General features: G+C 39.7%; 3 protein-coding genes across 13 annotated transcripts in view; 2 read left to right on the top strand and 1 right to left on the bottom strand.

Moving 5' to 3' along the window:
* Nucleotides 1–2,435, top strand: part of LOC102692477 (H(+)/Cl(-) exchange transporter 3) — a 44,184-nt gene extending 41,749 nt beyond the window's left edge. For all 7 annotated transcript variants that reach the window (XM_015345778.2, XM_006629931.3, XM_015345776.2 and 4 more), the window contains one exon: nucleotides 519–2,435. In XM_015345778.2, coding sequence (XP_015201264.1) covers nucleotides 519–668 — 150 coding nt within the window. In that variant the 3' untranslated portion in view covers nucleotides 669–2,435. The remainder of the gene's footprint in view (nucleotides 1–518) is intronic.
* Nucleotides 2,436–7,333: 4,898 nt separating this feature from the next.
* hpf1 (histone PARylation factor 1) lies at nucleotides 7,334–18,205 on the bottom strand. 2 transcript variants are annotated; one of them, XM_069191814.1, is made up of 8 exons: nucleotides 18,098–18,205; nucleotides 15,048–15,216; nucleotides 13,026–13,212; nucleotides 12,520–12,618; nucleotides 11,557–11,707; nucleotides 11,129–11,216; nucleotides 8,800–8,972; nucleotides 7,334–7,605 (listed from the first exon to the last, which is right to left on the bottom strand). In XM_069191814.1, exons 1-8 carry the CDS (start codon nucleotides 18,140–18,142, stop codon nucleotides 7,474–7,476), a joined length of 1,044 nt encoding a protein of 347 aa, XP_069047915.1. In that variant the 5' UTR covers nucleotides 18,143–18,205; the 3' UTR covers nucleotides 7,334–7,473. The 2 variants fall into 2 exon arrangements, with proteins under 2 accessions (XP_069047915.1, XP_069047924.1); XM_069191823.1 differs by having other exon boundaries at nucleotides 15,048–15,260; nucleotides 18,098–18,155.
* Nucleotides 16,898–26,524, top strand: cbr4 (carbonyl reductase 4). Of its 4 annotated transcripts, XM_069191838.1 has the most exons (7): nucleotides 16,898–17,040; nucleotides 19,303–19,382; nucleotides 21,815–21,962; nucleotides 23,628–23,748; nucleotides 24,261–24,397; nucleotides 25,349–25,483; nucleotides 26,078–26,524. In XM_069191838.1, the coding sequence occupies exons 1-7, from the start codon at nucleotides 16,962–16,964 to the stop codon at nucleotides 26,254–26,256; spliced, it is 879 nt and encodes a 292-aa protein (XP_069047939.1). In that variant the 5' UTR covers nucleotides 16,898–16,961; the 3' UTR covers nucleotides 26,257–26,524. The 4 variants fall into 4 exon arrangements, with proteins under 4 accessions (XP_069047939.1, XP_069047964.1, XP_015201008.2 ...); XM_069191863.1 differs by lacking the exon at nucleotides 19,303–19,382 and having other exon boundaries at nucleotides 16,966–17,040; XM_015345522.2 differs by lacking the exon at nucleotides 16,898–17,040 and having other exon boundaries at nucleotides 19,332–19,555.
* The last annotated feature ends 1,304 nt before the right edge of the window (nucleotides 26,525–27,828 follow it).

Genomic DNA, 27,828 nt, shown 5'->3' with positions numbered 1-27,828 from the left:
TCTTACCTTTATTTAAACAGAACTGTTTCCAGAATGTTTGATGTTTTTAGGGCACTCCCCATTCTGCTGTGAGTTCTGTCCACACATGCATGCTTTGAGTGAAGAGCCAAGGTCAGGATGGGCTCATTACATTAATGATCCCCTTGTATAATTAAACCAAGGCGAGCCAGAGTGCACCAGTACATCCCCACACACCAGCTGTCAGTGGGGAGGGGAACAGAGAGATAAAGCCAGTTCATATATGGGGATTATTAGCAGGCCATGATTCCGAAAGGCCAGGAGCATATTTGGCCAGAACAACGGGGTTTAACACCCCTAATGATTTTCAAAAAATGCCAGAAGAAAGACTTGGCTTCCTCTGATGGCAGCCATCAGCCTCTGAATGTTGCCAGGTTTCCGACTGTGGCAGTATGAGCTAATTTACTTTGGCCAACAAAAAGATGATCTTACCTGCCAAGTTGAGTTCTCTTAATGTGACTAATTGTACCTGTATCGGTGCTCTTTTTGTTGTTTTTCAGGCGCCTCCTTGGCATTATAACAAAAAAAGACATCCTCCGTCATATGGCCCAGATGGCAAACCTCGACCCAGAGTCAATAATGTTCAACTAAACCCTGCGCTGGAGGAGACAGAAGAGGAAGTTCACTTGCTGAACAGCACAACTCTCTGACCCAAGGGTTCCGATTGAAGAGGGACTTCGGAATAAAACGTGAAAGAAGGAAACACGTCTACAGGATTGTTTGCCTGAGATGCTGCTTTGGTCAAGGAGTCGTGAATAAAGCACTTAAGTGTTATCCTAAGAAGATAAAACTCTCTTGGCTTGTCCCACCTACACCCCTTCCTTGAATCCAGAGTGTGGATTTGACTGTAAAGACAGTTGTCTGGATGGCACCCTTTGAGTGATGCACAGATGAGCAAGGGTGTCGTATGTATACCCATGTGATGTTGAAGTTCATTATGCACAGTGGCATTATCAGGCCCGTTGCTTTCCAGTGACTTGAACCACCTTAACTACAGACTGCAGGGTGCTGCCCCCTTAAAGGATTATTTGTGAAACTCTTGCGTCGCAAAGCATTTCAACATTCCATTCCTAGCTTGTCATTTTTCAGCGCATTGAGCCAGGCCATCATGCTACTGAAGCGGTCCTTTCTCATATTGAGATGCTGTTTGTGAATCGTGAAAGAGGGTTGAGTCTTATTTAAGGGTGTTCTGGGAGTTTCCGTGACAAAGATCAAATGGGACGAATGCGGTGTATGACTGTCATGCCTGCTTGAAGTGCGTTAAAAAACCAAGGCGAGCTGGAAGTTTCTGCCTGTAATTAGAGAGGAGGAAGGTTGCAGCTGCAACTAATGACAAACTCTGAGACTGTGTGACAGGGGCGCACCTGTTCCAGTAGTGTCCACATTGTTGTGATTAAGTTCTGGAGCCAGAGGAAGTGGGGAACCAGTAAGGTAGCTCTGTACACTCTGTTACTGGACCTGTTGTTTTTTTTTTTTTTAAATGCTACTTGTAGTGATAATAATAAATAAATAAACCTATACTTACTACTGATATTTTAAACAATGTCGAGATGGGGAACTTGCACTGTTTTTTCAAAACTGGACCCTTATGTCTAAAAGGACTGATAAATGATACTGCACAGAGGATATAGTCGAGCCTATTAGGTGATTTTTATTTTCACTTATCCTTGTTATCTTATCCTTGAAAACAGAACATCAGAAATACAGTATGTCAGTGTAAACGATGCGTAAGACGTTTCTTTCTGCTTTTCACGCTGTCCCTGTCACACTGTTGTCCTGAGAGCCGTGATGCAGGATTAGAGCAGTGTCAGTGTAGCGATTCCGCTTGCTTTAGTTCAGCTAGCTAATGAAGTGATGTAAATGTCAGTCATCTTTAATGAGAAGTGAACCTGATTCCCTGAAAAATGCGGCACAGTAAGTTCATGAGATGAATCCTGACCAATTGTTAAATAATCCGGAGTTATTGGCATCATGCTCTTTGACCAGTACAAACTAATCCAGTGTGTCTTGAGTATCCCCAGGAGTCCTGTTTCCTCTTAGTTTTTCCAGCAAACATGCGTAGCACCTTATCTACCAATATAACCTGCTATCTGAAGCTAAAGCGTGGGGTCAGTGTTTTTGCGTTCTCTTTCTAACAGTATCTGTCCTGCTATTGGTTAATAAAGAATGCATTGTCTTTATTAACCTGTGGTGTTGCCTAACACTGTATTTAATACAAATATTGATGTTTTTTTTTATTTATATTCGTGTTAGGGTTGCACATTATAAAGGATTTTAAGTCTGATTACCTTGATTGTTTGATTGTACATTACGAATATGTAAAATTGAATATTTTTTTTGTTTAAGCTACAATATGAAATCGTTGTGAACTTTTTTCTGTCTACAAACAATAAAGGACACAGGAATGACTCACAAAATTACTTGTGTCAGGGAACACTAGGCTTGAGAGGTTGTGAAACACGAAGCTGTCGTTATTTTGCCGCCTGGTAGTCAAATCAAAAGGAAACGCAGGGTACACCTCAAAGTGGTAGGGTTGAACACCACGTTTAATGGCTTGGGTGTCATGTCTTTAACAGCAACACGGATTCACAAAGCAGTTGCGCTTATTCATTGACAAGGGCTCTCTTCGTTAAACAGCGCCCCCTGCAGCCTCCTGGGATCTTACAGGCGTCCACTGCAGTCAGCGAGGGACGCGTCTTGGTCAGTGCTGATGAAAACAGCGGATTCTTAATGTTTATGTAGTGAGTACAAAATCATTTAGTTCCACCATGGAATGCAATAGCCTGGCTTCAGTGACTTCAGACTTATTACTTAATACATATTACTTTTAATAGTGTGCAGCTAATTGCCATTTGATAGAGCAAGACTTTTAGTTTAAATGGAGCTCTACTGATGCACGATGCAAACAAGTAAAAGTTTTATATTAGTACCTCATTTGGCACATGTTACTTTTTACGTAATGGATAATGTTCTATGGGATAACAAACTGAGCCCTATGTGATTTCAGAAACATATGTCAATTAATTATTTGATTAATGCTTTAAGCCGTATTAACTTGATTTGTGCTCATTCGCAATATGGGCGTTTAACTAACGCAATCTGCCTGCCACACACATTGCTGAAGGAAACAAGCAGCAATACCCAGCGATTTTAACGACCAGCCTTCTAATGACAAACCCAGCGCATTAAAGACTGAACAACAAAAACTGTATATTGAAATTTTCCAGAATGAACTGACAAAAGAGTCTGTATAATTAGCAATTCACAAGGGGCACCTTAATGGAATAACAACAATAAAAAAAGCTGGAACTATGTCCTAATCAAGTCATGACGTATACCTGCTTGGTTTGGTGCGATGGAAGGTGGCCTGTCTCTGACAGAAGGTGCTCTGAGCAGGATATGTTCTGCTTCAGAGAGACTCAAATGCTTGGAGAGCAGTTGCACAACAGTTCGATTTCTGCCCTGAGTTCAACAGAAGATATGTAGGACCTAAGTCGCCAAAGCCATTAACCTGCTGGCTAGACCTCCACACAAAGAACAACATACTAGTGCAATCAATCCAGAGCCTGAGCAGACCGCAGCGAAACTGCTAAGATTGTTGGTGCTCAGGGAGGTTTTCTTATAGCTTTGTAGTATTAATATTCTGAGTGTGAATTTCAGAACTCGGGAAACCTGCATGATTGATCTGCATTTTTAAGCTTTCTGGGGATATATATTAAAATATTTGATTAAATCCGTGAGGCCCAAGTCTTGGGTTTTCCTGCACATCAGAATATTTGCAGGCTTTTCAAGACGGGACTACCCAGAGGACAAAAGGCTCTGAAGTGACAAAATATTAATGCCTGGAACATGTCTGAAGTACAGTATGTATAGGTAAGTGGCCTTTTCATTTAATTTTGTAGTTATTGTTTCATGCATAGGTATGCTGGGAAGAGAATAATTTACACGAAGCAAAATAAATATTCTGAAAAGTACAGTAATAAAAAAACCTATAACAACTGACCCTTGCTGTGCTCCATGGCCATACAGCAAAGTAAGCATGTCTGTAACCAATGGGGGCTGTCCTGCTTTGCTAATATGTGAATCAGTGTTTACTTGCATCGCTTGCTGGCTGTTCTGTTACACTGAGCAGCATCATGACTCTTCAGGCTGAAGAACTAGGCTACTGTCACTTACTAAGCTAACCAAATCCACCTTTCCTGACTCTTTGTAGGTACTGTATGTTGCCGCTGTTGTGTATTGCTGTAAAGATTGTTTAAAACAGGTTAATACATTTTCTTTAAAATATTTGAATATATGACTGGGTTTAATTGATGGATCAACTACCCATGTAGCCCATTTTTATGTTTTCTGTGTATATTTCTTAAAATACATGATAAAAAATATGCACACTTCTACACCATGTTGCAGGTTGCAAAATGTTTTATTGGAACATTAAAGACAACATACTCTGCCTAATAATACAAACAAATTACATACACCTGCAATGAACAAATATGTATCTTTTATTTCGTAAACAATACCACAGTTATGGTTATTCTGGGTTAAATCTGAAATGGCCCTTCTTTATAATCCGAGCTGTACATGTACCTTTTAAGCCCACCTAAAAAAACATTGTACAAAATATCCAGTACATTTCTGTTCTCACTGTCACTTTATGATAAAGTAAAGAAATGACTGATCGGGAAGAATGTTGGAAAATGTAAGACTATTGTAATACAATTCAACTTTGCACTAATCATCTGTGGCCTGCCCCATTACATTACTGAAAGGGAAAAAAAACTACTTTTAACTTGAAATTCACTTTAAAAAAGCAATAGCTATTTATAGCTCATTATTCTAGTTACTGTAAATTATTAACTTTAAACCCACAACTTTTAAAAGTCATTAGTATTCATTTGAAGATACCTGGCTGTGTGAAAGGTGTTCTTTTTCTAGCTCTTGACGCAAAACAGCTTTTGAGTAAACAGCCAATAGGACGTAATCAAATTTACAGTTACATCTCACAAGTAAAAATTCGGATCTGTGTGAATTAAAGAGGGACTTGGGTAAAAAAAGCCCACTCGATTTTTCAAGATTATCAGGAAATACTTTTTTACACTTCTGAAAATGTGCTGGTGAGCTTAAATGGTGCAAGGGCTTAATGGGTAGGTTATATTTTAATATATAAAAAAGTGAAAAACATATTACGATTAGGTGCATACAGAATGTACCCATGATATAGGAGTCACTGAACCTGGGCTATGGGAGTTATAAGGAAAATAAATCCCAGTCCTCTATTTGCAGGGGATACATTCCTGAACTGACCAACAACCACCAAAAAAACACATACTGGGAGAACACTTTCCTATATACTATATATGCAGTATACCATAGATATACAGTACCCAATACACAGTGCATATAAACATAAATAACCCAAGTAAAAGAAAAGTTAGGACAATTGAGTTTTCAATTATAAAAAGGAATATAACAAAAATGAAAAGCACGTACCTTTACAGTTACTGAGTGCAGAGGTCTTCAGGCAGAGGTGATGAGACTACAGCACCATACATGAACATGCATGATGGTGGTGACAGTAGCAACAGGTGATTCCAATGGCAATGATTGTGAAGTTCAGTCCCTTTTTTCAGCTCTTTCCAATTTATGGTTTGGCATGGGTGGGAAAGGAAAAAAGCCAAAAAAAATGGCAGGGTATGACTGACAAACACTGGGAAAAGACGAGAGGGGGGCGACCTGGAGGAAAAAACCTGCAAGTGTGGAATGTCAAACAGGCCTTGGAATTGCAGATGAGAAGGAGAGGGTGTATAGTACATAGAGATACTCAGTGTTCAAGAGGGATGCAAAATAGAAGCCTCAAAACATAGGAACCTAACTTAAATGGAGGAAAGTCAGGTTCAAAGTCTTTAAAAAGGAGAATGCTGTATGCAAACCTGATCGCACTACAGTAAAATAATGCTTGCAGCAGGGAAGAGACCACACTCATAGGGGAAGCATGAACATCCTTCAAGTTGATTGGGAAAACCTAAATAAGACTACAGCATCTGAAACTATAATGGCAGAGATGGTTCATGACTGACCTATTATGTAAAACCAGCTATGAGTGGTATTAAAGTAAATGGTCTGTTCAATGACCATAAGGGTTCATATAGAGCTCACTAAATAAGTGCAGGATTGAGGCAGATCCGAGCAGTCTGGGATGCAGAAGAAAGATGCAGAAGAAGCTGAGGTTAAATTTATACAATTATGTATATTGCATAAGTCCAAATGAACATTCATCTCAAAACCACAGAACATCAACCTAAGTATGCTCCTAGGACAACCTGGAGCAAGGAAACAATTTATGGGGCAACTATCAGACAGACCTGAAAAAGCAATTATGGTTGATGTAGATGGAGAATGATAATGTAACACGAGCAGTAAAAGTAATAGCTTTCAACACATTTTTATCAAATCTGAAGTCAATTCATTCAAGCCTCAAGTCAGAGAAACCGTCTGGGAGTGGTGTTAACTGTCTGATGACCAGAACGGTTTACAGAGAACTGAATAAGTGAAGGAAACCCAAGTCCGACGAGTTGAAATAGTACTCTTTTCATAGTATGTCATTTCAAGAATTATACAATAAAACAAGATTCAAGTAAAGACAAATTAAAATAGTATAGAACATAATTGAAAGGTAGAGTATAAAAGCGAGTAGACAAAATTTGAAAGTGGCAGCTGGCTTGCAAGATCCGATATGGCCACAATCCTCCCACACTCTTGGAGCAACAGAACAGAAAAGGATCTTCCAGTGTTCAGAGCTTCATAATGGGAACTGAAAGAAATCCCAAGTCTGAAGTGCACTCACAACATGTGGGTGTCAGGAATTAAATAGGTCAAGCCCTTAACAGTAAGCAGCTCTATTGTGACTCATTCTAAAATCCAATGCCAAGAATTTAAAACAGGTGATATGCATTTTGTTTTGGTTCAAATTCAAATAGCTGAGTTCTCAACATACCACAGCTTATTTTGAACATAGAGGTACATCAGCAAGCACTTAACTACAATAATCAAGAGTGGAAAAGACAGCAGCCAAGCATATGCTGTTCTGGAAGAGATTGGAGAGATGACTCTAAGATAGAGACACGTCTTCACAACATTACGACCAACAATTTCAAGCACTGGGGTCAAAAGTGACCCCATGACCTCACCTGAGCCAGAAGTTTCCTCATCATAGATACATTTCCAGATATTCCGATTCTGACTGCTAATGGTCACGTGTAACACAGTACGTTATGTTTTGTTGTGCTGGTTATAACTTAAGAAAAGAGAGCAATAGTGAAAAATATACATTTTATTACAGATCTGCATTCTTTTTTGTAAATACTTCAAACTGTACACTAATAATAACAAAAAAAAAAGACAATAAAACACATGCAAAACTCTAAACGGCTTAAGACATCTGGAATAATCTTCTCACGCTGACAACTGGTCCAGGTTCTCTTTGTTCCGGGAAGATACATGTGCTTCAAGAACTTCAGCAAACAAGTTCCTCTTCAGGAGGTTGTAGGCCATTGGTAGGAGTTGGCCTACCACTTTATGGAAATACTGAAAAGGCAAAATTGGCATTAGCAGATACTGAATGTCGGGCATTATTCTTGAGAGGCATGTTGTAAGGTTCCCGATGAGCTCAACCTGCTAGAGAGGAAAACTAAGGAGTACGATGCACTACAGAATGAAAAGCTGAACTTTTTGCATACAACTGAGCGTGTGAGCAGGGAAGTTATTCATTCCGATTTTAAATTGAGCATGACTGTAATCATATGCATAGGTTACTCCAACTGCGTGGCCTGCCTGCAGACTGCTGTAGGCCCATAGCAGCCCCGGTCTGTGGACTGCTGTAGGCCCATAGCAGCCCCGGTCTGTGGACTGCTGTAGGCCCATAGCAGCCCATGCAAAATTTCATTTAAAACCTACTGTGAGGGGGGGGGGGGGGGGGGCGGGGAACAACTGACAAAAAGGGGAGTTACACAAACTCCAACTCACAGTTCACTGTACGTTTAGATCCTGTTCAGTTTACTGTTCCACCAATACATGCCAGTATTAGGCAGAGCACATTTTGCACATATGGTCATATCTGCATTTTTATTAAGTTTATAAAAAACCACAATGTTAGTTGCAAACTGTCAATATACGACATATGATATATGGAATTGAGGACCTAATTAAACTCATCTCTTTATACAGTCATGACGTTCTTTAGTTTCCGTCTAGGATCAGAACACTGGTTGTTTAATCTGTGCAGTTTTATCCCCTTTATCTTGCAGACTCTTCTCAAGTTCTGGAAATGATATTTTTCTAATTTACACTGTGGAAACCAACCTAATAAGCATGCTAGCCGCCAATATTTTAAATACACGCTACAGGGATCTCATCTCAGAAAACAGGATTTTATAACAAATGTTGTTTCTTCCTCTTCTGCCAACAATAAACACTGACTTGGGTTTAATTGTATCATAAATCTCTTCTCTTTTCTTGGCTGTAGGCCACAGAGGTAGTATAGAATTGCATTTCCGAGAACTAGTTTAGCACATAAAATTGCTTTCATTTCAGTTTATGTCCTGACAAATTGAAGATCCAGGTTCCCTGACTCCCCCTGCCAAAATGAACCTCTCCGAATAGTTTTAATACTGGCACCGATATGAACCCTATTTATTAATCCAGTCGAATGAGAGAGCTGACAGGGCAAAGGCGATGATGTTTTGCTTAAAATTTCAAATATCTTTGCTAAAGAATACTCACATGTGATCCATAACAGAACAGGTCTATTCCCAGCTCATATCCCATTCCATAGTCACACTCATCATTAGCGAACTGAACAAAGGTAATCATCTCTTGGATTGGGGCAAAGGCTTTCATGCGCTCGTCGTCATTTCTGGCATCTGTAATTGCTTTGCATATCCTTTTCAGGCCAGCTACAAAACAAACATGAAATTCTTATACTCAAAACATTTCCATCTCTGTACACTACGATATCCACCTGGAAATAAACATTATTTCATTAAGTAAGTAATGTTCTGAAAACAGAACTGCAAATTCATTGTAACATCAAATAACCGATCTTATTGCATATCTTCATATCTTATTACAATGCAAAAAGACAAGTGCTAAACAAAATCAGATCCTCAGGGGTTAACAAAGCCTTCTGGGTTCTGATCCAATTGACGTCCTAAATTTACCTATTACTTCAAATGTTTTTCAAGTTATTAATCAGGGATTATGTTTTTTTTAAAAAACCTTTAAAATATTTCTACGTTTTCAAGGAAAGACCTGTGGCCAGCTGTCATGTCCGACTCCTCACAGTTCTCATTCAAGAGAAAGGATCAATTTTCACTGGTTTCAGCTCTGCCCACTCTGAACTGGATCAAGGCCAAACAAACGTAGTTACTGAGCAATTTAAAACTGAAGTCTGAAGTCAAATTTCATCCTTTTTTTACTTAACTACTATAAATGTCCCAAATAGCAGCTGACTTCTCTGAGATATTCAATGTGTAATCAAGTGCTAATAATCTAACAGACCACTGTATTTATAGAAATTCCCAGTCAATCTTGGGGATTTATCCAAAACACTTATCCAGTTTAAAGTGTAAAATACAAGGTTTGTATAAACGTTTTTGCACAGCAAAATTTAAAATACAAAAATGCAATACCATCTCATCTAAAATACAGAAAACATGAAAACGGAGTAAAGTATTGTAGAAAGCAGGAAGTACAAACAGATTGCGTAACAGTAATGAAATGTACTTCTTCAGTCAGAGCCTTGTATAGCTCGAATCCAGAGGAATGTAGCAATGGACAGAAGACAAATATCCAGGCATGTAAACTGTGCAAAACAGATCATGAGGAAGGCAAACAGAATCTTCACTCCCAAAGCCATAGAAATATGAGAGACAAAGCTCAGACTTTGCTGTTAAGTACCACAAAAGCAGGCTTGCTGAAAATAAATAATAAGGAATATGCTAATGGCTTTCTCTGTGACTTAACAGGTGCTCTGCGTTTCCAAGCAATTCTGCTCAGTGCCACTCAAGGGTAGTTTTCAGACGGCACTTTGCACACTCACAGCAAAATAGCATCTCTTCACAGAACACAAAAGAAGAAAGGTTAGGAAAATGCCAAGTTTGGCTCATTGTGGATAAGGGTCCCTAGCCCAGCAGTAAACTTTCTGATCATATTATACTACAAAATTGGTGTTATGTGTTATGTGGTTTCTGTTCTTGTGGTTCTGCTGGTAACAGCAAGTGTCCACTTCAAGGTTTTCAGTAGCTCTGCATATATTTTCAGCTCCCATTACCACCATTGTCACTGAACTCTCATTTACAATTTTTCCAAAAGGCATGGCAAACGTAGTATGCTGCAACACTCTAGTGACCTTGAACATTGTTTCAGAAAAAGGACTTGATATTTCAAATGGTCAGAGGTATTATCAAAATCAACCCAGCAGATCTGGGCAGAACAAACAGCAGGAAACATGGAAACTAAGGGGAAGAGCATTTAAAAAACAAGAGCAGGCAGGTACCCGAGGTACACTGCAAAGTGTACCATTACCTTTAAATCAGACAGCGACCCAGAATCAGCGAAAGTACTAACAATCTATGCTCGTTTTTCACCTCTTCTGGTCTCTGGCGGACACTAGTGGCCAGTTCTGTCATTACAGTACAGGCAATTTCTCCACTGGCTCCTGCGACTGTTCACTACACTTGGAAGATTACATTGCCTTTGCATGCATTTTAAATATCACTATAATAAAAGTAAAATTTCATAATAATTACAGTTTTGGAAAATAAATCCTGAAAATCTAACAGTATGTCAGTATTTAACAGAACACTAACCAAACACTAATTTAACAGAAATATAAACCAAAACTAAGAAACAGGAAAACAGCGAGACAAAATCCAGTGTACAGAAAGGGTCTGAATTTGTTTTATTCTACACAATACAAATGTCACTGAAAATTATAAGACACCTACAATGGAAATTTTTATAATAAACCAAAAAACCAGTACATTACTAAGCCGTGAAAAAACCTTCAAAATGTCTTGTGTATCTTAAGTTCGTAAGGTTCTGCACTTACCATCTGTTTCAGGAAGCTCTCTGTATCCTACATCATTTTTATCCACAGGCACCACAATGCCTGCCCCATGAAATGTCTTTGTGACCACCTTAAGCAAGGACAAAAAAAAAACGTCAGTATTCATCTGTTACAAAATTCACTTCATAACGTTTTTCCCCATCTAGAAAACTGTTCCAATTCAGCTCTTTTAATGGACGGCGAGATCCAATTCTCAAAGTGTATTACAGTCACTCTTTATCTTTGCTGCCATGTGTACTACTGCACATCCATTTATCCTAACACATAGAAGAGGAAGCCGAAGAGTGAGCCCAGTTACTTGGATGCACTTGTGAACGCTCAGATTGTGCTTTAGATCCCAGGTGACAAAGAAAAGAACTTGGACGTCAAGGTGCTTAGAGAACCTGAAGCCAGTCTCTCGTCAACAGTACCTTTTTGTCCCGTTCCTTCATGGACTTTGTTTTCTGCTCTAAGGAGAACCCCAGCCTCTTGGCAGCAGTCTCAAGCTCCTTCTGCAGCGCCTGTAATGCGCCACTCTTCTTTTTGTCACTCTTCTCTTTCAGTTTTCTCGTAAGGAAGAGCCTACAGGACAAAGTCACACACTGTTTTAATTCAGACTAACAGACACTAGTTGATTTGCAGATACCACGTATATTCCATTCAGTATGGAAAAAACGAGTGTCCTAGATCGTTTAGCCTCCGATATCTCAACTAATCCGTGGGCACTGTATCATGTTAATGAATACATGAAAAAAGTAAAACGCAGAAGGTAAATTAATAATATTAATAACAGTAAGATCAGTGCAAGTGAAGATAATTTGTCTGGGTTTTATGGAACCCTTCTTTAAGTAATATTGTAAGAAAAGGTCTACTAAGATTGAACCACCATATCAAATGTAATACTTTTTAATAAATCAGCCTGTCAATACTTATCCGTACCCAACAAAGAACAGCAAAATATTTCGCTGGCCCCGGTATTGTACTATATTTTGTAACCAGTGTACTCTTGATTTTGTCCTTATAATTATAAGAATACAAGAGAAGTCCTGGTAATCAGAATAATCTATATACACAATCACCAATCTTCATTTGGAGAATCTTCACTTCACTTGCTCTTGCTACTGGAAAGGACGCACACGTGAGAAATCGGTGATGCTCATCTGCCTGATCAGGTAACTGACCGCAGGCAGAACCACTGCTCACATTATTCAAATCCCGTTAAAATAACAATATATCTAGAAAAGAAAACTTATAAATATCACATAGCACAATAAACTTCATCCTAAATTTCCTGAACATGAACTACATGGGGAGTAAAATGACTTAAAAACACTATAAGAAATCAGATGGACTCACGTGTACAAATGGAAAAACATCTCTGAGCAAAAACTCACGTGACTGCAGCAAATACATTGTCTCCCATCTGTGCTATCAAACAGCTCTTCTTTGCTTCGTTGGCACCAATGAACACAGGCAAAGAATCTGAAGAGTCCCTACAATTAAAAAAAAAAATCTCAGTTACAGAACTCTGTGAAAATGGGAATATAAACACTTAACACACCTGATGTCAGCATGGCTAAACTCCTGCTCTCAACACTTAAATTCAGAGGTCACAGTTGATTTACAAAAACAATTTTATTCCCCTAATGCTTGCCGCCTCATAACCTGAATTTGTAGCCTGATGAACTGGAACAGTACTGCTAGAAAGTCGTATACAAATTAAGAAATGCAAAATTACTTTCCACTGTTCAGCTATCTGTAACTCATAAAACATCAAACGACAAGCAGCCGACGTTTTGTCAACAATTCATGCTTTCAAAGCGCCAAACCTCTCTGTACCCAAGAGGAAAAGAAGGAACCAAGATGTAAAAGGACTCAAAAGTCAAGAACTGTAGTGTACCTGTAGTACCCCATGTGATACTGTGTCTCACTACTTCCAATAAGAATGGTTTGGAATTCCGGGGGGTCATAGAAGTGCCTCCAGTGCAGAAAATAATTGGGATTTGGGTTCTTCCCACACTTGTGTTTTCCCGCCAAGATGTCGTAGGGACCAACAAGCCGAAGCCCAAGGCTGTTCATCAGTGCATCTGAGAGGTACAGAAAAAACATGTTGATGTCATGTGTTCAACAGCACCAAGCAGGCATCTTCAGTTTTGTGTTAACATCCAACAACATAAAGGCTAAGATCACCCATACTGCCACACTGCAGGCCTGGTCTCAACGGCACAGGGGTTGAGAAAAAATGTTCTACCCATCATCAGAAACCACTCGTTTCTTTTAAGAGCCAGCAGCCATATCACCCTGCAGCTCACAACTGGCAACCCACTGGAGCTCAGCAGGTGTGAGCCTGGTCAGTACCTGGATGGGAGACCTCCTGGGAAAAACTAAGGTTGCTGCTGGAAGAGGTGTTAGTGGGGCCAGCAGGGGGCGCTCATCCTGTGGTCTGTTTGGGTCCTAATGCCCCAGTATAGCGACAGGGACACTGTACTGTAAAAAGGTGCCGTCCGTCAGATGAGACATAAAACCAAGGTCCTGACTCTCTGTGGTCATTAAAAACCCCAGCTTCATCACTCTGTTCTCCTCCCCACTGATAGCTGGTGTGTGTTGAGTGCACTGGCGCACTATGGCTGCCATCACACCATCAAGATGGGGCTGTACATTGGTAATGGTGGAGGGGAGTCCCCATTACCTGTAAAGCACTTTGAGTGCTTACACTATATAAGTGTAAGCAATTATTATTAATTATTAAGACCTGGGGCAACCTGGAGACTGTCCCAGAGGCACAGGGCACAAGCCTGATACACCATAGACAAGCCAGTCAACAGAAGGGCACAGACATGGACAATTTAGAGATGCCAATTAACCCTGCTAGCACGTCTTTGGAAGGCGGGAGGAAACCCACACAAGCCTGGGCAGAGAACTGAAAGAAGATGCAACAGTCAGTACAGAACTGAATCGAGGACCCCAGAGTCTTGAGGCAGGGGTGCTCATCCAGTGCATCTTCTCATCCTGGATGCTGTGCACAATTACTGTCCTTAGCAACAATGCTGAGAAATTACCACCCACTGCCCAGATCATGCAAAATGGATATTGAATTTACTACGACAGAGCAAAGCCCTCTTACTGCCCACTCACACAACAGTAGCCTTACTGTTTACCACAGTGCAAACAATTCTCACAATGTTTTAGAAATTCACAAAACAAGCCATCAGCACTGAGCAGCATGTACACCGTTACAATGATTTGGACAAACTCTAATCTACAACTATCCACATATAGTAATGGAGGGCCAGAGCCACTGCAGGTTTTCACTGCAACTAAGCTCTAAAGCAAGTTATTGGCTTAACTGGGCAAAGTTAAAGTGCAGGTGGGTAGCTGCGTCAGCATGCGTAGGCTGCAAAGGAACAAGTAATAGGTTTATTCCATGCTGAAAAAAAGAAGAAAGAGAACACAACGTTTCGGCCGTGGAGCCTTCTTCACGTGTCAAGTTAAAGTGCAGCTACTTTAAAAATGCCAAGTGAACCAGAACCTACAGACCCTCCCACTGAAAAAGCTATGTAGACACACAGTAAAAGAATACAAAGGAAAAGGTGCCCAAAACATTACATTCTCGGATTCCATTAATTTGAAAAAAAAAAACATGGTTTACACCATCGCTACGTCCACAACAAAAACAAATGTCAAATCTCACTGGGTGCCACACTAATGTACCCTTGATCAAGGGACCCTACCCAACTTATTCCAGTAAAATACCCAGCTTGCATAAATGGGTGCAAATGCAATGCAGCTTTGGTTAGAAGTAGCAGCTAAATGATTATATTATTAATAGCAACTACTTCCAACTGGAGAGGCTTAGCAATTTCTGTTTAGGGCGTTATTTGGGCATCAGAGGGCTTAAACTGTAATACTTTGGTTTACCTACCACAAGGATTTTCAGCATTTAACTTCTGACAGAAATCCCAGAAGTGATACAAGTCTTGGGGCATTGGGAGCTTGTAAAGACTCTCGACCTCCTCTCGAAGCGCCCTGGGCACCGCCGACTCCTCACACTGCTTGGCCCTCTTCGAGTCTCCATTTACCGATTCCACCTCCTTCTCGAAACAGACAGAGAAACGCTTTACCAACAGTAAAAGTCCTGAAAAGAAAGTCTATTTTAGGGTCTGCATTGAAAGGCAAAGCAACTTCTAAAAAACATCATCTCTGTAAAAAAAATTAATGACAATGACCACAGCTACAGTGTATACTAAGTGCCCACTTTTAGAATACTCAAGTACCTATTTTTTTGGGCAAATCCTCCTGATTTGGAGGAGCCATCTGTGTGTTTTGCATCTTAGTGCTTGGCTTCGAACCCTGCATCTCCACACGGGGGAGAATAAGGGAGCCAGTCCACCTCCGCGACACTCAAGATTTAACTTGTCACAGGCTACACGTCCCCGTGCAAGAAATCCAGCACCGACTGTCCCTCACCAACAGCACTGCAAGCCTCCCCCCCATTAACAGACTTGTAATTATTACAAAACATTTCTGCAATGCTAAAAAAAAAAAGAAGCAGTAATAATCCAAGAAGTACTGATGTACAATGAAATAAACCGTCGTTTACACCACTTCATTCGTCCATATGTGCCAGAGATTTGAAGAGCAGCAGAAACCAACAGGCTGCAGGAGGATAAACAAGTGTGAAAACACGTACGTAGTTGGAAGATTGTGTGGCAACATAAACCCCACAACCCACCTCCAACTGAATCCCAGAGACATCCTATCAATAAAACCAATCCAATAAAATAATCAATGGAATGATATCGGGACACAATTCATTTTCAATCACCAGGTGGATGCTGCACACTGGTGGTGGTGGAGGGGAGTCCCCATTACCTGTAAAGTGCTTTGAGTGGAGTGTCCAGAAAGGCGCTATATAAGTGTAAGCAATTATTATTATTATTATTTACATACAGATAACTGCCAGCAATGTCTAATGAAGCAGATGACCTCTGGAACCAATAAGAGGAAATCAGTGCAATATTTAATGTAAGCTAGGGTTCCTGCTTTCTGTTGTAGGAGAATATACAGAGAAGTCATCATCACATTACTCATCAGGGTATGCTTGGAAGTATATAAGCACGATACAACTAGAATTCCCCGAGATGGGGAAAGAACTTATTTTTTCCAGAGGGTCCCTTTACACATCCAGAGAACATCTCACACCTTCTCACAAGGTTGATAACTGCCAGAGTGCAATAGATCTCATTACAGTGAGCAGCAGTATTAAAAAAAATAATAACCCCCCCCCATACGAGTTCGCGAAGATAACAAGAAATACTCTTTTGCTCCTCGGTGGCAGCAGGGAAAACGAGGTGGTTATGAATGACAAATGCCCAGACTCCTTGGAAAAACACAACTTCCATGCGGTGAGCTAAACAGTATTTGAACTTGAACTTTATTGCCATATGTAACCGGTTCTGGTACAATGGAATTCTTACTTACAGAAAGTCTCTCGATTGTAAAACAAGTGTAAAAAAACAAACAAAAAACCAAAACAAAAAAACAAAATGCAAACAGTGCATCAAGACATTATACAAACAAACAGTAGACAACGTACAAGTAAACATGTAGACAGTTTGAATGTAAACAATACAGACGTGTAAACAATGACTGGAGATGTGCAATAAATAAGAAATCATAAAGAGGCAGATGGTGATGGTGTAGGTGTGGTCCGAGGGGGATGGCTAAATGTGTTGGCCAGTCTCACTGCTTGTGGATAGAAGCTATTGAAGAATCTGGTGGTCAGTGTCCGTATGCTCTTATATCTCTTGCCTGAGGGCAGTGGGGTGAAGAGCTCATGCCCTGGGTGGTGACTGTCCTCTGTGATGGCCAGAATTCTACCACGGCAGCGGTCCTCATAGAGCTGTTTAATCTCGGTGAGACCTTCTGGGCCATATTGACCATTCTCTGCAGTGCCTTTCTTTCTCGCGAAGAGGTGTTGCCATGCATATTTGTCTTCGAACAAAGTATCTCGGGCTATTCGAAATACGTATACTGAATCGCACCGACACGTTACTTGATATTTTCTTTCTGAATTTCTTTGTTCAGAATTTTTCCAAGATGTTTTACCGGGGTCAAGTAAATGTCATCCCCGCAGACGGGTTTATAGGAAAGTCGAAAAACAGAAGCAATTTTAAATGCAAAGCGTGTCGGCTCACCTAACTCATGAGAAGTTGTTTTGTTTCTGGCGAGTACTGATGGCTAATCCAAGTATTTTTATAAAAATACTCCGTCATGTTTTGTAACGGAAAAAACAAACAAACAAACAAACAAACAAACAAAGGACGCTGGATATAGCAGCGCAACATGAATCTTTAAGAAAAAGTTCGGATTTGGGGTTTCTACTTCTTAAATTAATAACACATAAATATAGGGTTACCATATCTGAACATCAAAAAAAGAGGATACCGATTGCCTTGTCTGGGCAGGGGGTGGGGATGGAGAGGGTTTTCAAAATATCCCCCGTTTTATGTTCATTGGTAAATCTGCCTGCATATCAGGTATTGGTATAGAAAAGTTCTGTGCCTGTAAATAATAAAATCGCATAATTACTAAGATTATTCTCCGGCTTACCGCCCATAAATATATAAACAGGGGATATAAAACACAAGAACAGTATATTGTATTCTCGTCTACCACTGAAACGAATTTAACGAAAGCTTTTTTTAGTTGTAGATATAGAAATTAATGCTGAACAAAAACGGCAGCTAATACTGTAAAACGTACAAATGACATAAGGATGCAACCTTGAAATTAATTTTATACATTTAATAACCTTTACGCGCGTGTTCCTTACAAGGTAGACAGCTGGGAGCAAAAAAAAGGCTAATTATTTTTCAAAACCTTATGATACCTATAAGAGATATTGAATTATTTTTTTTAATTTTATTATTCAAAATTAAATAAAATTCCTTTATGCTGTTTCGAATATACCTGCACTTTGCATTTCGCTTTTCTTCTCGCGCGCGCCGCCATCATGGCTTCTCCTCGTTCTCCCGGGAGATGGAACACAGCCCCCCAGCCTGGGGCGGGACTTCACCAGGCCTCTCCGCGGCTGATTGGCCAAGCCGTGTGACGTAACTCCGCCGCCACTGTGTTTAGGTGAACAGTAGAAGCATGGAATACATTCGTTTCGATTAATTAACACGTTTATCGTCTACTTATCTTCTCGAAGTGAAATATGTATTGTAAGAATTTAGAAAGTGCTCTCTGACTCATTGAACTCTTAAAAGTAAATTGCTACAGTTTTCACAGTTTATTACAAATTTCCTCAAAAATAATTCTGAATACGACAAGCAAATGTACTGTCAGTCACAAATCCAACGATTATTACGCAATGCTGTTGTTAGAAATTCAAATAGTACAGTTTATTTTTGTTTTCCTTTACGTATAACAGTTCAATTACAGCATTTGTTGTATTTCAAACTCCAGATTTACAACACATAGATGTATTGTATCCCCAATACAACCCAAGAACAGAGCTAAAATAATTGCACCGAAAAAGAGAAAAGGTACATTCGACCGTCAAGTCATGTTCAACCAAAGCCTTGGATACGTTCACCATATTACAGATCACCAAAATAGCATCAGGGGTTGTCAGATACACCACCCTGGTAATCTTTTCCAGTGAAAATGTCTGCTCCAGCCAGATGGTCATTCATATAATCTATTAATCAAACAAACAAGATGGTTTTGACAGTACCCTTCAATGGCGCTGTAGTGTATATAAAGTGCCCCTGTTTTGTAGTATATACTGTACTGACTGACCAGTACATTTTGCTCTTTATTCCACTACAGAAGTTTAACTGTTGTTACACTTCATGACTTCATGTTTCACGGACAAAGTTTTTTTTTTAAACCTGGATTGTGAGCAACTGCAATCCTCATGTGGATTTGAGCACTGAATCATAACTCGTCTGCGATACGAGATTTTAAGCATTTTTATCTCAAGGTCACACTCTGGAGGGGACCTGAAGCAATTTTCAGTGTGGAGTTAGTGCTGAGTGGCATCCACGGCGCTCAGGGAGAAACACATTCTGCATATGAGGATTTAGCATTAAACTGTCACAAAGCTGAGCCCGAATCCTAAAAATTGAAGATAATTGTATTTTTGGTTAATTTTCTGGATTTTTGTCTAGAGCTTTTCTTCAAGGATTCACTTGGTCCCTCTTCTGGTTCACCGCAGAACTACAGGTCCAGGTTAGCAGAACAAATGCAAGTACGGTAGTATTCAATCTGGTAGCACTTTCGATTTTAAGGTGATATTTATGACCGACCTAAAAAAATGAGGACTTAATAAATTACTAAAAGTTTGAAAAATAAAATGAAATTAACGTTGCACAGATTAATCTAACGGAACTGGGAACGCAAGACGTCGATGCTAAAGTCGATGTGAGTGGAACATTTTCCTGTATTTATGCAAGCTATCCAGTGTATCGGGATTTTATTTATAGTCGGCAGCAGCTGCTTAACTGTAACAGACTGTAGATATTAGCGGCGTGTTTTGTTCATTCACATAGGTTAAGAGAAATCAAATGGGGTCCTTTTAAAAATACACGCGCGTACCTTTCTTTCCTCATAAAGGCCTGTTTACGTTTAACAAAATAACCACCAGACTTGCTGTACTGTGGCGAAAGGCTGTATTTGTTATTGAAAGTAAAGTTTCCGAATACAGCTTACAATTTTTAAAGTAAAAGGGCAGTTTTCAAGATCTTGGATCTAACGTTGCCTCGCAAATGTATTTTGTGAAAAATAAAAACCGTTTACATGGTCTGGCTTGGTTACGGTCAACATCGTACGAATGAGCCTGAAGGAGAAAGTAGACTCGAGAGGAGAAATCTTTTGATTTCGTCTATTTATGAAAGTGGAAACACGCATCCAGTTCTGTTCAAAGGTCCACTCACTGCAGAAAAATTCAAATGAATCTCAAGTACCACAACAATTCAATGTTGTTTATACAGCACGTTTTGTCTGCTTATGTAGCAGAAAATGTTTCCATACTGTTTGAGTAGCGCTTCACCATGAGCACAACACATCCGACCAATGCAACCAAGATGTTCACCACAGGAAATTAAAAGTGTCAATGTCCAGAATTTAAATTCTGTCATTGGATCAATCATTCAGATCAAGGATTTTCATGCTGAAGGCAAAAGTGAAGTCAGAAGAATACACAACTCCAAGAAAACACGAACTAAAAGTGACAGCAGCAAAGCATCTCAAATAATTACTCAGAGTTTGCTGGGAGCTCAGTGGAAAGCAGACTTTATACGGTCATTGGCTCAAAGGCATATGTAGTTAAATATTAAAGTGAAAATGTCCCAGAATCCTTGGTCTCTTAAAATCACTATGTTTAACACAAAATATGTTTTTGTTGTGAAAAACATAAAATAAATTACCTCAAACATATACTGTATTGTATATCATTCATATTAATCACATGACTTTGACTTTAGTCCTAATCCTTTTGGTGTATGGTGATGTAACTGCTGTACATCCAATACATTCCAAAGTGTGCAAAAAAATATATATATGAGAAAAAGTCAACCATAGATCTGAAGTCAATGTATAATGAAATGGTAAATGAAATGTGATATTTAATTTTATTTACATTAACAGTTTTTTTTTAATTCTTGCAAATGCGCATGAAATTCTACATACACCAAAATGTGAAAACCTGAAAAAATGCACATATATTGATAGTGATAGTGATAGCTGATTGCTATCAATCCGAGAGCTGATAGCTGTCAGATTGATAGCTGATAGTGAGATGTGCACTTTTAGCCTGTGGGCTATCCTGAAAAATAAATAAATACCCAAAGAATTAAGCTTTTTGGAGCTAATGGAAAGCCCTCTTATCCCACATCCCTGTGAACTTTTAAACTCCCCAACCTTTTTTTTTAATGAGTTTCCCCATGTTGCCACTAGCGCATTTCCAATGTGGTTATTGTTACCCATGGTGTTGCCTTGACGACACCTGTACACGTGCACCAGTTGCAGTGCATTGTGGGGGCCGAGCCCACTCTTGGGCTAAGACATTTATTCTGAGCCCTTGGTTGCCAGGAATGGGCTGTGATCAATGTTCCCTCTAATTTTTAATGGCCTGTGTGGGCAAAAATTGCAAGTTGTGCAAATTTGTTCCCCAGTGACAAAAACTTGTGCGCACTAAATTTGATTGGAAATTGATTTGATTGGTAATTGAAAATTGTAAACCTGAAATTATTTTTTGTTAATATAGTCATTCTCATAGAAGCATAGAGATCCAAAAGACCAGGACAACGATTCAACAAGCCCAATCATAGAGACTGAGTGTCGAGCGAGCATGAGCAGTGAGGTACGAGACTACAAGAGCATAGATATCGATTATCGAGTAGCAATAATGATGCACACAGCCAAGTTGGGCCTCTTGCAGCCAGTCTCGTGTGGTCAGTTTAGCATTTTCAATTGACGACTGTGTTTGTTTTATTATGATCTTATTTAATTTTTTGTGCGCAGTTCAATTTCCCATGCGCGCTGATTTCCTAACCTGTGTGCGCGCGCGCACATGCGCACAGCTTAGAGGGAACATTGGCTGTGATCCCTCTTTCTTGTCCCCTGGGAAGGGCTGAGATCCCCTTGGCCAGTCTCCTGTATCCATGTGTCCGTCTTCTGCAGGCAAGAATGCCCAGCGTGTGCGCAGTGTTCGGAGGATCCAGAGGTATTGGGAGGGCGGTGGCACAGCTGCTTGCCGAGAAGGGGCACAGAGTCGTTGTCGTCGCACGAAATATGGAGGCTGCTCAGGCCACGGCCTCTGCTCTGGGGAGTATGTCTTTGTTATTATTATTCATTTCAAAGTTCCTTTTCAAAATTGTTGTTTGGGTTGAGGAGTAGTACTTCAGGCAGTCCTTTTATATGTTTACACTGCCCTTACTCACTTTCGAAGTGTATGTGGGCAATGTCCATTTCTGAGCTGCAGCGGCTCTTATCCTTATCCTGGTTTCCATGGCTTTACGCGAACAGAGAGCACATGACTCCCCCCTCCCAATGGAACACCAATCCATCACTGAGCCCATCCCCAGCAATGCTGCTGCACAGCAGCAACTGAAGTAAAGTACCTCACTGAAGCCCAGTATATCCATGCATGTAATTTTGGAGTGTTACCAGTTACAGCTCAGTGCAGTGCTTGGAGTTCAGACACGGGTGTCTGTATGGGTCTAGTCAAAGCTCATATCTTGTCGTGTTTTAGGGCACTGGTTCCTAAGCCCTGTACTACTGTGTCTGCTGGTTTATATGACTGTTTATCCAGTGCTTATTGATTATTTTAAGTGACTTGCATGTTTGTTCACATTTTCTGTTAATGTGATTTTGCAGTCAGTCTTGAGTTCGAAAAATACTTTAGTACAAAGCTACAGTTTCCCACAGTATCAGCATATAATAATAATAATAATTACACTTATATAGAGCTTTTCTGGACACTCCACTCAAAGCACTTTACAGGTAATGGAGACTCCCCTCCACCACCATCAATGTGCGGCATCCACCTGGATGGTGTGATGGCAGCTATCAGTGGGGAGGAGAACAGAGTGATGAAGCCAGTTCATAGATGGGGATTATTAGGAGGCCATTATTGGTAAAGGCCAGTGGGAAATTTGGCCGGGACACCTGGGTAACACCCCTACTCTTTTTGAAAAACACCCTGGGATTTTTAATGACCACAGAGTCAGGACCTCGGTTTTACTACTCATCCGAAGGACGGCCCTTTTTACAGTATAGTGCCCCCATCACTATACTGGGGCATTAGGACCCACACGGACCACAGGGTGAGCGCCCCCTGCTGGCCCCACTAAACTTAGTTTTTCCCAGGAGGTCTCCCATCCAGGTACTGGCCAGGCTCACACCTGCTGAGCTTCAGTGGGCTGCCAGTTGTGAATTGCAGAGTGAAATGGCTGCTGGCTTAATATAGATATTGAACTTTATCAGCCTGTCCTCAGCTAGCTTACATACAGCATGTTTCTGACTTATCAGCATTTAATAGGTGAACAATGTATGGTGATTAGACAGAGGAGGGAATGTTAATGGATTAACCACACCGGCAATGAAACCAGTGTTTTCTCCTTCTGCAGAGGTCCACTCGGTTACGTTTCAGGCAGCACACCTGATCAAGGGCAGTTCAAACATGCTGTTTGACCTTCTAAGATCTGAAAGCACATTAAAAAGAAATTTGAATCAAGTCGCCTGTAATTAAGAACTTGACTGGAGCAAAAATAAGACAACACAGTAGTCACCTCAATACATAGGTTGGAAACTAGTTAGGACACTGGTTTCTAGAAAAAAATCATTTTCAGCATTCAACAACAATGCTAACGTATTTCTGAATTGTATCAATATAGTAGGCCACTGATTATTAATACAGAGTAGCATACAGGATTAAGCTAAATGTTTAATATTTTACAGTATAATATATTAACTGTTAACATTTTTTACCCAGATGAGCACATTGCACTCAGTTGTGATGTTTCAAAGGAACAGGAAGTTTTGAAGACATTTGAGAAGATTCAGTCTCACTGCGGTAGTATTAACTACCTGGTCAATGCAGCTGGTGTTAACAGGTTTGTTTGTGTTTTTTTTTTTTGCCTGTGTCAAAATTGCTATAATTCAGTCTGAGACTTTTATTCGTGAAAGTAAATGTTGGCGGTTCACCCAGAGTGAGTCGATAACACCATACTGTGCTCAAGGAGCAGGGTGAGCGTTTGACATTTCAGCCTTTTAGCCTTTTATCACTGTACATGTCTTTCAGTAGTTTGTGATTTATTATGTGAAATGCATATGTGAATTGTAATGATATTGGAAAATGTTGTTCTGCCTCAGTTAGAATTCAATGGCAGACATCATTAAGCTTCCCCTGAGTCTGCTAACCTATGTTTTGTTAAATTTGTGGGATTAAATTGTTTTTAATTATTACTAATATAACACATTGAACACAGCGCGGTACATATTGAGGGAGTAGACATTCTTAGAGTTTAACGTCCTTTTTCCTGTACATCTTTTTTTCTGAAAAACTAGTTTACTCTGAAACTTTCCAGAAAAGTGGAGGGAAAAGCGTGTATCTCTTGTGTTGCAGGGATGGCCTCTTGCTACGGATGAAGACAGATGACATAGTCACACTGCTACACACAAACCTGCTAGGTGCAATGCTTACCTGCAGAAGTGCTTTGAAAGGGATGCTTCACAACCAAGGAGGTGCCATTGTAAATATAGGTTAGTATTCACTGTCCGTATGATAGACCACATGGACATCCTATTTCAACCCTTTTGTCAACAATAAAGAGACTCTGGTGGAGCTTCTCACTATATATTAACACCTTAATAATCATAGTCCTCTAAAACATGGACTAAGGAATATCTGTTACAATGACTGAATTGTCAACTTGTGGAATAATAGGGGACTGCAGTAGTTAGCATTGCTGCCTTGCTGAGGTGCTGTCTGTGTGGAGTTTGTATATTCTCCTCATGTTCACGTGGGTTTCCTGCAAGCGCTCTGGTTTCCTCCCACAGTCCAAAAACATGCTGGTAGATTAATTGGCTCCTGGGAAAATTGGCCCTAGGTGTGTGTGTGTGTAACACTTTAGTGCGTTTTTGAGAAGAAACTAATTTTGAATCAGTTAAGAGACAGTTTTAACTTAATAACCATTCTACATGTTTTGATTTAGTTAAAATGTCTAAAATTATTGCTTTTTACCATTTGAATCTTAATAGTATAATGGCCCTTAGTAGTATTTATGGGTTATGTTTTTTGTGTTCCCAGATTGTATTGGATTCCTAAATCCAAGCCTGAGTCATTGAACTTTCATAAAGGCACCACAAGGTGGTGCTGAAAGCCAATAATTAGAAACTGCTATCTCTTCTTAATATTTGCAAACAGGGCTTTATCAACTACCTTTGCAAAAGGTTAAAGTGAGGGCCTGCTGTTTGGTTGTCCACAATTTAGTTTTCTTTTTTTAAATAAAAACAGACACTTGTAAACTTTTAACAATCTATTCATACAGTAATTTTTCTGGATTGTCATTTTACAGTTAATTTATTGAAGGACTGTTTTCTGTTCCCTACCATCAAATGTAGTTTCCCAGCATCTATTGACCATACTTACAGAGCAATTTCTCTGGGATTAATGAAGACCCAGTTGATCCTGAGCTTGTGTATTTCCTATAGGCAGTGTTGTTGGTCTAAAGGGCAATGCTGGCCAGTGCGCATACAGTGCCAGTAAGGCAGGACTGGAGGGATTCACACGCTCTCTCGCCAAAGAAGTTGCCGGAAGAAATATTCGTGTCAATCTGGTTGCTCCAGGTAATTCACGTCTTCTTGTAATCAAAAGACATTAGTGTTTTCTGAACTTTTTAACTGCTCATAATGCTCATAGCTCATGGCCTATAAGAACAATTTTTAACAAATGTAATGGTTGTATTTCTTCAACTGATGTCACATTATGTACCTGGTGTTTGAAATATTTTCTATACTTATTTTTTGGTTTTCTCAATATTGTTTAAAGTGCTTTTTGGGGCAAAAGGATTCCTATCACTACCTCTCCTTTGCTGCCATAAATAAATCTTACGCTGTTTCCACTGTCATTTAAAGAGTAACAGAAAGCCTTTCTTTTTTTACTTTTTCAAATGCAGTTTTAAGCTCTTGAGAATTTAAGCCTCTTCGCTAGACTTTCTCACATACATTTCCTTACATCATCTTTGTTTACTTCCATCATGGGTTTCTTGAGCCAGGGATCAAAACGGATGTCAAAGACTATGCTGTCACGCCCTTCTTTAAGACGTTTCTGAAAATATGGAGATTAGTGTGGAGCTGGATGCATTCTGTGTCGGGTCGTGAAATACACCACTGTGTGGATGTCTTCCTGTAAAAGAACTTTGTTGTTCCTGTTGTCCGCAGGTTTCATCCACACGGACATGACAGCGGAACTGAAGGAAGAGGAATTGAGGAAGAAGATCCCATTGGGACGTTTTGGGGAGCCTAGGGAGGTGGCCCAGGCTGTCCTCTTTCTCCTCGAGTCCCTGTATGTGACCGGCCAAGTGGTCGTTGTTGACGGGGGGCTACACCTGGTCATGTAAAGCCAGCGGTATCTCCCGGTGTCTGGGAGTGAACTGGAATTCCTGGCTGTTTCGTCTGTGGACAAATGTCTTGATCACGGCACGGTTCTGTCATTCGAACAACGGAGAGCCATAAAAGAAGCTGCTTTTTCATGATGAGATTTGGCTGAAATGGTTAAATAGTCCCCATGTTCTACTCTGACATGATCTGTAGTTCTGGAAAAATCTGTACAGTAAAACAGAAAGACACATCAGTGATTAAGAACTAATTAAACATTAAAACCAGCAAGTTGTACTTTGGAATGACGTCATTTAATCTCATTCTGTCATTTATTTGGTCATTTAAGTTTAATTGTTGTGCATATTTTACTGAAAGAAGTTCTAGAGCTGTTGTTAGATAGTTATGTGTTAAAATGAGATTAAGGAATGTAGTTTTTTTCGCAGTTATGGAATGAAGAGAAAAACCAAGTCTTATCACAAAGTGATGGTAATGACCGTGTTGTTCTGAGTAGTGATGGTCTTGTATAACCATTTTTGTCAAGTGCCAAAACTTTCATCTTTCAGAAGCAGTGAGAGCTCTTCCATTGGTAACCTTTTTCCAGGATGCTTATTTTTCTTACTGCTTTATACTGTATTTGAAGCTTTTTATAGAACTGTTCTCTGTATATTTAAGCAGATACAAAAACTTCTGTTTTCTTCATGCTGATTGTACATTTGTACAGAATAACTTATGAGTGGGACAGTAAGACGTGTGATGTATTTTTCATTTATCATTTTAATTCTTCTATAATCTTGTGTATTTCATTTCCTTGTAGAATTTATTGATGCATCTTTCTGGTATTACTGTCTATGACTGCACTTTGGCGACATTAAAATAATTGGAAAGGGCTGCACAGAAAAGGGATGATGTGGACATCACAAGGATTTTTTATTTTGGCCATATAAGGTATTAGGTTTGTATACATGTAGATTTTTGTTTTATAAGTGGCTGAAAAAGGTCTTTTTTTCTGGTTGATAATTGGTCTTAACAATCCCAAATGTGACCATTTCCTCTCTCACACTATAAATCTACACATTTCTGTTATGGTAGAATGTCCTGCAGCTCATAAAAATGTCAAAACTGGGAGCACATGACAACTAAGTATGAATGCTTTGCTTGCCTTTTACAACAACATAATTACACTACTAGCTTCACTTCAAAACCCACATTTAAGATATTAATGTTCTATGATCCAAAGTAAGGGAAAGAAATTCTCTTCTTTAAAACGAATTATTGCTGCAAACCAAGAATTGTTTTTCTACCTAGAGTACCTTAAGTTTTATTTTTCGAGTTTTATTTTTTATCTTCGATAGGTTCTCTGATCTCGGGTTGACCGAGTTTCAGGACCTGAACACACAGATGGAGACCCAGTTGTCCAGCTTTTCACAGGACAAATTCAATCTTGTATGAATTTGAAATACCTGTGGTCTAGTGTGTTTTCCGATATGGATCCAATGTAAGTCTGTTATGTTTCGTAAAGACAAACCTTACAAAAGTTTTCCTGAACTCTTTACAGACGGCCAATTAGAAAGCATTTTTTCTTGTAGAATGGT

The sequence above is a fragment of the Lepisosteus oculatus genome, chromosome 1 (genome assembly GCF_040954835.1).
Source record: "Lepisosteus oculatus isolate fLepOcu1 chromosome 1, fLepOcu1.hap2, whole genome shotgun sequence".
Taxonomy (NCBI): Eukaryota; Metazoa; Chordata; class Actinopteri; order Semionotiformes; family Lepisosteidae; genus Lepisosteus; species Lepisosteus oculatus.
This window is presented reverse-complemented; position numbering and strand designations above follow the sequence as displayed.

Excerpts from the sequence above, each read along its gene's own strand:
- cbr4 (XM_069191838.1), top strand. The coding sequence starts at position 16,962 with ATGCCCTGGGTGGTGACTGTCCTCTGTGATGGCCAGAATTCTACCACG. Across the intron at positions 23,749-24,260 it reads AATGCAGCTGGTGTTAACAG|GGATGGCCTCTTGCTACGGA; the intron begins GTTTGTTTGTGT and ends CTTGTGTTGCAG. Across the intron at positions 25,484-26,077 it reads TGTCAATCTGGTTGCTCCAG|GTTTCATCCACACGGACATG; the intron begins GTAATTCACGTC and ends TGTTGTCCGCAG.
- hpf1 (XM_069191823.1), bottom strand. Across the intron at positions 13,213-15,047 it reads AAATGCTGAAAATCCTTGTG|ATGCACTGATGAACAGCCTT; the intron begins GTAGGTAAACCA and ends TGTACCTCTCAG. Across the intron at positions 12,619-13,025 it reads TATCACATGGGGTACTACAG|GGACTCTTCAGATTCTTTGC; the intron begins GTACACTACAGT and ends TTTTAATTGTAG.